The sequence below is a fragment of the Bison bison genome, unplaced genomic scaffold (assembly GCF_000754665.1).
Source record: "Bison bison bison isolate TAMUID 2011002044 unplaced genomic scaffold, Bison_UMD1.0 scf7180017864352, whole genome shotgun sequence".
NCBI classification, from domain to species: Eukaryota; Metazoa; Chordata; class Mammalia; order Artiodactyla; family Bovidae; genus Bison; species Bison bison.
In genome coordinates, this window is record NW_011494924.1 from 6,588,214 (window position 1) to 6,597,676 (window position 9,463).

At 51.0% G+C, this 9,463-nt stretch overlaps 1 gene segment (V, D, J or C); it reads left to right on the forward strand.

Annotated features, from left to right (window-relative positions):
- Window positions 1–5,004, forward strand: part of LOC104999499 — a 12,712-nt gene extending 7,708 nt beyond the window's left edge. The window contains 4 exon segments of the C gene segment in view: window positions 3,157–3,546; window positions 4,217–4,234; window positions 4,389–4,495; window positions 4,770–5,004. Coding sequence covers window positions 3,157–3,546; window positions 4,217–4,234; window positions 4,389–4,495; window positions 4,770–4,790 — 536 coding nt within the window.
- The last annotated feature ends 4,459 nt before the right edge of the window (window positions 5,005–9,463 follow it).

Consider the following 9,463-nt stretch of genomic DNA (forward strand, 5'->3'; position numbering starts at 1 on the left):
TCTTAACCCCTGCACCACCAGGGAAGCCCCCTGCCCTCGCTTTAGAGGCAGCTCGGTTGATGCCTCTGTTTCTCGTGTGAGTCTTCTGCCCACAAGCTGCCTCCTCACACTTTTAAGCTCACCCCTCCTTCTTACATGCATGGATCGGCTCCTCCAAAGTTTCTTCCTCTTTCCGCCCTTTCCCCAGAGTGTGCTTAGGCCTTTTTCCTGGTGGCATCCCTTTGGTCCAGCGCCATGAACCCAGGCAGGGAAAAAAATGGCCATTCCGGCTCTCGAGGACCTAAGACTTTTGCCCTGCCTGAGGTTTCTGGGGGTTTTGCCACAGCCACCTGCAGCTGTGGGCCTATAATTCGCCCCTCCACTTTGGAATCGGCACCAGGCTCATCGTGACAGGTATCGGGTGGGAAGTGGGGTGCAAGGGCGTGGGGGGTCAGAGCCACCTTTCCCTCCCAAGGGAGCACCTCCAGCTTGCTGCACTGCGTCTGATGCGGCTACTTGGCCCAGGGCTCTGAGGAGCTGTGCTTTTTCTCCAGCCTTGTCTCCCTCTTCTTCTTGTTCTCCAGGACTCCTCATCGCTCCTGTTTTGGCAGGTGTGCTGTTTGCTTTCCCTTTCTTATCTGATCGTCTCCATTCCCACCCCCATTCTAACTCCAATCCTGCACTGTTGAGCCCCTTTTGGCGCATAGCCCTGTCTTCTATGTTAAAACCTACCCCCAGCACCTCCCTCCAGCTCAGAACCCTGTCCTTGCTTTCCTTGTGCTTCGTCTATCCTTGTCTGTCCTTCATCCTTTCTCTGTCTCCACCAGTCTCCAAGAGCCATGCGTGTCGTCCAGAGCTGGTTTAAGAGACCAGGAGGCAGTGGGGGAGCAGCTTGGTGAGACTGAGCTGGTCTGAGGGGGGCTCCTGAGCCCTGAGGGCAGAGGTCCAGGTCACAGCATCACTTGAGCTTGCAGGAGTGTTCCTGGGGAGCACTGCACTTGGTGGGGTCAGAGGAGGTAAGCCTGAACAAGCTGTTACAACTGGAAACTTACACCCTTTTAGCAAGAGACAAGGCAGAATGAGGAGTAATAGTTTGGAGGCCCCATAGTGTCAAGCCTCAGAATCTGTGCTGAGATAATGGAGCCAGTGGCTCATGATTAAACACTAACACACCATCACAACCCTCGGGAGGAAGCGGGCAGGGGTGAGGTGGATCTGGGCTGGAGTTGTAGACACAGCCAGAGGAATGGGCCACCGAGCTCCTACCAGACTGGTCAGCTGGAGAAGGCTTTGCCCTGCAGATGGGAGCACATGCCAGGGAACGTGGTGGAGATTGGAAAGTACAGATCATTGGGATTCAAAATGCATGAGTTCTGGGGGAAAAGGGGCTCTCGTGCAATTTGCAAAGTGACCTAAACTGGCTCAGGCCCTCGGAGATGTAAATATAAAACAGAGATGACAATGGTGGTCTCTTGGAGTTCTGAAATTGTAAGGGACTAAATCCTTATGGCAGGAAGAGAAGGGGACGACAGAGGAGGAGATGGTTGGATGGAATCACTGACTGACTCAATGGACACCAGTCTGAGCAAACTCTGGGAGATAGCGAACGACAGGGAAGCCTGGCCTTCTGCAGTCTGTGGGGTCACACAGAGTCAGACACGACTGAACAGCAACAACAAATCGTGTGCAAATCCTTTGTAGAGGACTCAGAGGATGCCGCTATCCCTTCCATTCCTCTTGATCCTCACTGTGTCACAGACACAAACCGGGGCTCGATTTTCTCAATAGAAACGTTCCCCGAACTTGGATAAAGTGGAGACATCTGGGTTTGCCACATTTCTGCTCCACAAACTCGCTCCCAGAACAGAGCTAAACACAGGTCTCAGTGCATTTTGGCAACACGGAGGGTGCTTGAAAGGTAGATGTGTTTTTTGGTTTTACTTTACTCCTCCACGTCCTCACACGAGGGCCTGCCTTCCAACAATTTCAGAAATTCTCTCCCATCTGTCAGGCATGTGAAAGGGCCTGGAACCCTCTGATGAACTGGCCTTCAGACTTTGGGGTTTGTTCATTTCAACACTTTTGCTGCTTTGAATATAATGCGTGACTGGAACTAGGATTCCAAAGTCAGTAGGGAGGTTTGGAAATAAGAAATAAGACAGGGTTCAACCTCAGAACAGTTTTTTTAATGGGGTTCCAGCCATTCTGGGCAAGCTCCCACACACCCCAGCACCCGTGTAGAAGTCAGTTTGAAACATCAGATAGGATAATAGCCAAAGGCACATAGGCTTCCCAAAGCAGGTTACATGTAAAAGCAAAACAAAAGGTGGGTTCAGTATAATATAGAGAAAAGCATGTCAGCTATAACAGGAAAAGTATCTTTTCTAAGGAAGAATATGTATGCATGTTAAGTGACTTCAGTTGTGTCCGACTCTGTGCAACCCTACGGACTGTAGCCTGCCAGGCTCCTCTGCCCATGAGATTTTCCAGGCAAGAATACTGGAGTGGGTTGCCATTTCCTCCTCCAGGGAATCTTCCCCACTCAAGGATCGATTCATGTCTCTTATGTCTCCTGCATTGGCAGGCACGTTCTTTACCACTGAGCCACCTGGGAAATCCCAGGGAAGAATGGCTAATTCTAATTAATATGTGTTATCACTCAAACAGGTAAACACATACACCCTGCAAAAACAGAAAAATAATTATTAGATGCAGTCAGTCTGGTTTCCAGGTCATATTGTTAGGAGGAATCTTCTGTCTCAAAATCCAGGCTTATTCAGCTCTCCTATAATTACTTCCAGGTCTGAAAATTAGATAGTCATGCACCAAAGAGGGATTTGAGCTAGGAAGAAAACAGATATACTCACTTAATGGATTTTCCAACACGGCTGCAAGAATAAGACATTTCAAACAAAGCCAGAAAACTCAGGATATGATGCCACCTTAGGGAGAGCAGGAGGCAGTCAGTAGTGTGTATCCACGGGGTAACCAAGAAAGAGGGTGACTAATAGCAGAAGATTGGGATGGTGACCCCTAAACAAACAGAACCTCCTGCTATATAATTTTATGATGATGCTGTGGCCCCTTTCCTTGTTGCCCTCAATTCACACACACACAACCCCTGCCACGCCCAGCCAGCTCTCAGGCCGGTCCTGGCCCCCACCCCTGTCCTTCCAGATGATCTGAGCCGGGTCCACCCGCCCAAGGTGGCTGTGTTCGAACCCTCGGAAGCAGAGATCTCCCGGACCCAGAAGGCCACGCTCGTGTGCCTGGCCACAGGCTTCTACCCCGACCACGTGGAGCTGACCTGGTGGGTGAACAGGAAGCAGGTCACAACTGGGGTCAGCACGGACCCTGAGCCCTACAAGGAGGACCCTGCACGGGATGACTCCAGATACTGTCTGAGCAGCCGGCTGAGGGTGACCGCAGCCTTCTGGCACAACCCCCGCAACCACTTCCGATGCCAAGTCCAGTTCCACGGGCTCACGGACCAGGACCAGTGGGAGGAGCAGGACAGGGCCAAGCCCGTCACCCAGAACATCAGCGCCGAGGCCTGGGGCAGAGCAGGTGAGCCAGCTGGGAGGGAGTCAGAGCTGACAGAGGAGAGATCCAGGGACAGGAGCGGGAAGGCTGGACACAGAGTGAAGGGGTGGCGGGGGGCAGCCCAGCAAGAGGGTGGACAGGGCACCTCCTCGGGCAAACTCCTCCCCCAGATCCAGATCCTCAACTCAGTTCAGCTGTGCTGGTGGGCCCCCTCCCTGCCCGCCTGCACAGCTCAGGGTCCCAGTGGTGGGTCCCCATCCCCTCCAGTGCTGCCTCCTTCCATGACCCTGAGGATGCTGTGGCCACATTGGCACAGGCAGTGCTGGGACTTCAGAGGCTGCTCTGAGCCTGGGGGTCAGTGCTGACTAAAAGCTAGCTTAGTAGGTCTTTTCGTTTATTTGTTTTAAGCATCTCAAAATACCACGTATTTATTCTTGCATAGTTTTAATGTATCAGGAATCTGGGCATAGCTTAGCTGGCTCGTTTATCTCAAGATGCTACAAGCAGATGTCAGCCAAAGCTGGAGTCTTATCTGAAGGCTCAGCTAGGGCAGGATCCACTCCCAAGTTCACGTGGTTGTTGCCAAGATTTAGCATCTTGCCAGCTATTGGACTGAGGAAGGCTGGCTTAGCTTTGAATCGGGTTTAGAAGATGCAGGCTCTCATCCACTTCCCTCCCCCTTTCTTTCTTTCAGACTGTGGCGTCACCTCCGGTGAGTAGCCCTCTGCTTCTTTGTCTCCATCTCCATGGTCATTGCTCTGGAACCAGAGACAGAGAAGCCATGGACACTGGTTGAGGGGTAGAGGGGGAGGAGGCCAGAGATACCTGCTCACAGGTACCTACCTGCTCTCCCTTCCTGCCAACAGCATCTTATCAGCAAGGTGTCCTGTCTGCCACCCTCCTCTATGAGATCCTGCTGGGGAAGGCCACCCTGTATGCTGTGCTGGTCAGCGCCCTGGTGCTGATGGCCATGGTAAGGAGGCGGGCAGGATGAGAGGGTGATGAAAGGAAAGTGTGGAGCATCATGCAGGGGAGCTGAGGGGTATCAGAACTGTGTCCTGACATCTCCGTGGAGTCACAGTGGGGCTGCAGACTGGGGAGAAAGTACAGAGATCATCGCAGACAGAACGCGGCTTTGAAGGATGGGGAGAACCCTCCCAAAAATCAGACCCCAGAATCAGCATCCTCTGACCCAGTCCTACTGTTCCATGGCCCCTGGCATCCTGACGATGTCCTCTCTTCCTCAGGTTAAGAAAAAGGATTCCTGAGACCAGCTCCAAATGTGCATCCCGAGTCATTCTTTATCGTGGCCCTGGATTCTCCTTAACGTCTTTCCAGTCTGTGTTCCTCAAGAGTTTCTCTCTCTCTCTCTCATCTCCTTCCTTTACGGATGTCTGCCCCTTCTCTGAGCTTGCCTGCAGGTGGAGTGCCACACTCCAAACCTGAAATTGACTGAATCAATAAAAGTGTCATGATGGGCTTGATTGTGTCCAGGAGTGTCTGTGGTATCCTGCCCTTCATTGATCTACCTCTGATTTGGGGAAATCACCACCTCTCAGGCTCGGTAAAGAATCTGCCTGCAGTACAGGAGACCCAGGTTCAATCCCTGGGTTGGGAAGATCCCCTGGAGAAGGGAATGGCAAGCCACTCCAGTATTCTTGCCTGGAGAATCCCAAGGACAGAGAAGCCTGGTGGGCTACACGGTCCATAGGGTCACAAAGAGTCGGACATGACTGTGTGACTCACACATGTGCATGCACACACACACAGGCATATGGAGTGATAGATCCTCCCCTCTGACCAATGCTGCTTCCCCCTGTTCATCCTCATGAGATGCTGTGGTCCACATCCAGGCACTCTGGGCCCCCATGGTAGAGCTAGTCTGAAGGGCAAGAAATTGGGCTCTGGAAAACCTGCATATTGAGGGCAGATAATGGCTCAGATGGTAAAGAATCTGCCTGCAATGCAGCTGACCTGAGTTTGGGTCTGCTGGGTGAAGAAGATCCCCTGGAGAAGGGAATGGCTGCCCACTCCAGTATTCTTGCCTGGAAAATTCCACGGACAGAAGAGCCTGGCAGGCTACAGTCCATGGGATCACCAAGAGTCGGACAGGAATGAGCAACTAACACTTTCACTTTTTTCAAGAATGAATGGAGAGGAACCATAACCCCCACCTCAGTGCTGGACAGAGGACGGGGCCGCCTGTGGGTTGGAATGTCTGGTCATTTCTCAATTCCAAATCAAGTTTCACTTCCTGTGCATTTAGGGTTTATCTTTGTTTCTTAACACTTCTACCTTATCTGGTTTCAGAATTTGGGCTTGAGATTTAGTTCTACTCTGCCAGTCTGGGTTAGAATCCTAAAGACAGCATAGAGCTGAAAACACTGAAGCATTAAACCTGGAGATTTCAGAGGCAGGACACCTGGGGGCAGACATGGGGAGAGGGTCCAGGGTGCTATCCCCTGAAGCCCTTCCAACAGAAGCTCCTTCTCGCACTGGGATGGAGGCCAGGCCACCCTAAATGAAGCGTGTTGAGTGCAGACAGCTCTTCGGGGAGACAGTTCTCTTATTGGGGCAAGTGCGACCTGCAGGTTTCAATCCCTGTGGTAGAACACTGCGCCAGGCATGGGCAGGAATGGGGAGGGAGGAGAGGAATGCCATCAGGGGAGAGAGGCAGACCAGTGAGAGGCCCTGGGCAAGTTAGCTGAGGCAGAATGTCGGGAATGAAAGAAGTTCCGAAATCTGGAGGATGGTAGGAAAGATGGAGTCCTCATCACCTGCTTTGTTCCAGGCTGGGCCCTGGCACACGTGTTGTCCCAGCCAGTCCCCACACCATCCCACGAGCAGGTATTTAAAACAACTTCATAGGTGAAGAAACTATGGGTCAAATGACTGGTAGGCTGTGAAACTGTAGCACATTCTTCTAAAGAGGGCAGATTAGGAGGCTTTGCCCAGATGGTGACCAAGAGCATGCGGTCGCTCACAAAACCTCTGGGTGATCCTAGAGCAGGTGCTCCTGAAGGCCAGGGCAGAACCCACAGCAACAGACTGGGGACACCTTGAATCCTCAGCATGTATATTCCTTAGCGCTGCTAAGAACCACACACCTGATGCTTTAAAGCAATCGAAATGCATCCTCTCACAGTTCCAGAGGCCAAAAGTCAAAATCAAGGTGTTGGCAGGGCTGCACTCCCCTCCAAAACTCTCAGGAAGAATCCTTTGCTGCTTCTCCCCAGTTCTGACAGCTCCTGGCCTCCTGGGCTGAAGGCAGCATCACCCCACCCTCTGTCTCGGTCTGTGAATGTCCTTCTTCCCCGTATCTGTGTGCAAGTTCCCTCCTTTTACTTACCAGGACACAAGTCGCTGGATCTGGGACATACCCTCAGTTCAGAAGGATTTCATCCCAAGAGTCTTAACAAATTACATCTGTAAAGATCTTATTTCCCAGTCAGGTCACAGTCTGAAGTTCTGGGTGGGCATGAATTTGGGGTGACATTACCCATCCCCCTAAACTGCGTATCAGGAACGGGAGATGAGGGGTTCTCTGGACCTGACGCATACAGGGCAGAAAGGACATGGCCCCAGTGAGGGATGGCCTGGGAGGCTCATCACATGCTTATAACTTCCCAACAGTCAGGAGTATCTCGAGATTTCTCAAACCACAGACAATTTTTTTTTTTTTAATTTGCCATTGCTATTGTTGTTTGCTTGTTTTGGTGGTGACTTTAAAAAAATCCCAGAACAAAGTTTAGTCTCTAGACCAGCACCCATAAAAGCAGCACCTTCCACGCTTTAGACACGTGGTGGTTCCTCACAAGGGTCAGATGGGGAGATGAGCAGCTACACGAGGAACAAATGCCTTGGAGAGAACAGGCTGTTTTGTGGATCAGGAGTAGTGGACTGAGCAGGGAATGCTGGAGGCAAGGGTTTGCGCAACAGACCTGTGAGGAGAAACCTGACCAGCTGTAGGGACAAGATCGGGGTGCGGGGGGGAGAGATGGCTCTGCGGGTTCGGTGGCTGTCATCTTTGGGGTGCTAGAAGCAGTGGTATTAGCAGGTGGGAGGATGGGGGGGTTGATGGTGGGCACCTGGGGTGTGTCAAGGTGAGGAACGAATGTCCTCTGGAGGATGCATGACTTGGTGCTTGTTACCTTCTCACTCCTGGAAACATCGCAGAGATGGAGAAACTCCACATGGGCCCACCCTCCCTTGACCCAGGGAGGCCCCCCAAACATTTACAGTCCTTTCCTCATCTCTCTCAGACAACCCTGCCCCCAGCATTCAATTCACAGGCACTGGGAAGTTAATCTCTTCTTCCTCTGCCTCTTTCTCTAGAATCTAAAGAGATCCTTCTGGATCAATTTTAGTCAACCCCTCTTTTTCTTCCTCAGGTGAAACTAAGCACAGATGGCTTAGATACAGGGCAGTCACACTGCTTATTGTGCAAATGGGGATGCTACTGAGGGAGAAACATAAGACGCTGGGACAGGAGGGGTAAGCCAGGATGGTCCTGGCAAACCAGGACCCACAGCCGCTCCAGTCAAAGGGGCTCAGGGGGAGTTTCTGAGACCAGAGTCATTTCTGGAATGGTAAAGCAATTCCTCATTGACCTGGGCCTGTCAACTTTTCCAATCTCAAAGCTAATCCAAGACTCATTCTGTTAGGGAGATTTGTGGGCAGAGTGTAGACCAGGGGCAAACTCCACAAGTCACACACAGCCCAGGGGCAAAGCATGCTTATTGATTGAAGAGACTTACAAGCCAAGCGTCTCTAGAAGAATCCTGTGATTCTCCGGGTTTTTGCCGTCCCAAGGGCACAGCTGGACTTCCCATGGGTAGCTCTCAAGGAGAGGAACCTCAACCCTGTGACCTTTAGAGATTTCCTCAGAAATTAGGTGAGGAAGGAAAGCATCCAGCTGGTCCTGGTGGGGGACAGGAATCCTGTGGGAAGGGCGCTTGAGTCCCTGTCACTTGCCCGGAAGAAGAATGTTCCTATTAGCACAGTTCAGTTCAGTCAGTTCAGTCACTCAGTCCTGTCTGACTCTTTGCAACCCCATGGACTGCAGCACACCAGGCCTCCCTGTCCATTGCCACCTCCTGGAGTTTACTCAAACTCATGTCCATTGAGTCGGTGATGCCATCCAACCATCTCATCCTCTGTTGTCCCCTTCTCCTCCCGCCTTCAACCTTTCCCAGCATCAGGGTCTTTTCCAAGGAGTTATTTCTTCCCATCAGGTGGCCAAAGTATTGGAGTTTCAGCTTCAACATATCCAGTGAATATTCAGGACTGATTTCCTTTAGAATGGACTAGTTGGATCTCCTTGTAGTCCAAGGGACTCTCAACAGTCTTCTCAAACACCACAGCTCAAAAGCATCAATTTTTCGGTGCTTAGGTTTCTTTATAATCCAACTCTCACATCCATACATGACTATTGGAAAAACCATAGCCTTGACTAGACAGACCTTTGTTGGCAAAGTAATGTCTCTGCTTTTTAATATGCTGCCTAGGTTGATCATAGGTTTTCTTCCAAGGAGCAAGCATCTCTTAATTTCATGATTGCAGTCACCATCTGCAGTGATTTTGGAGCCCCCTAAAATAAAATCTGTCTTGGTGGGTGATCTGTTTCCATTGTTTCCCCATCTATTTGCCAGGAAGTGATGGGACCGGATGCCATGATCTTAGTTTTCTAAATGTTGAGTTTTAAGCCAACTTTTCCACTCTCCTCTTTCACTTTCATCAAGAGGCTCTTTAGTTCTTCTTCGCTTTCTGCCATAAGGGTGGTGTCATCTGCATATCTGAGGTTATTGATATTTCTCCCAGTAATCTTGATTCCAGCTTGTGCTTCATCCAGCCTGGCATTTCACATGATGTACTCTGCACATAAGTTAAATAAGCAGGATGACAGTACACAGCCTTGACGTACTCCTTTTCTGATTTGGAA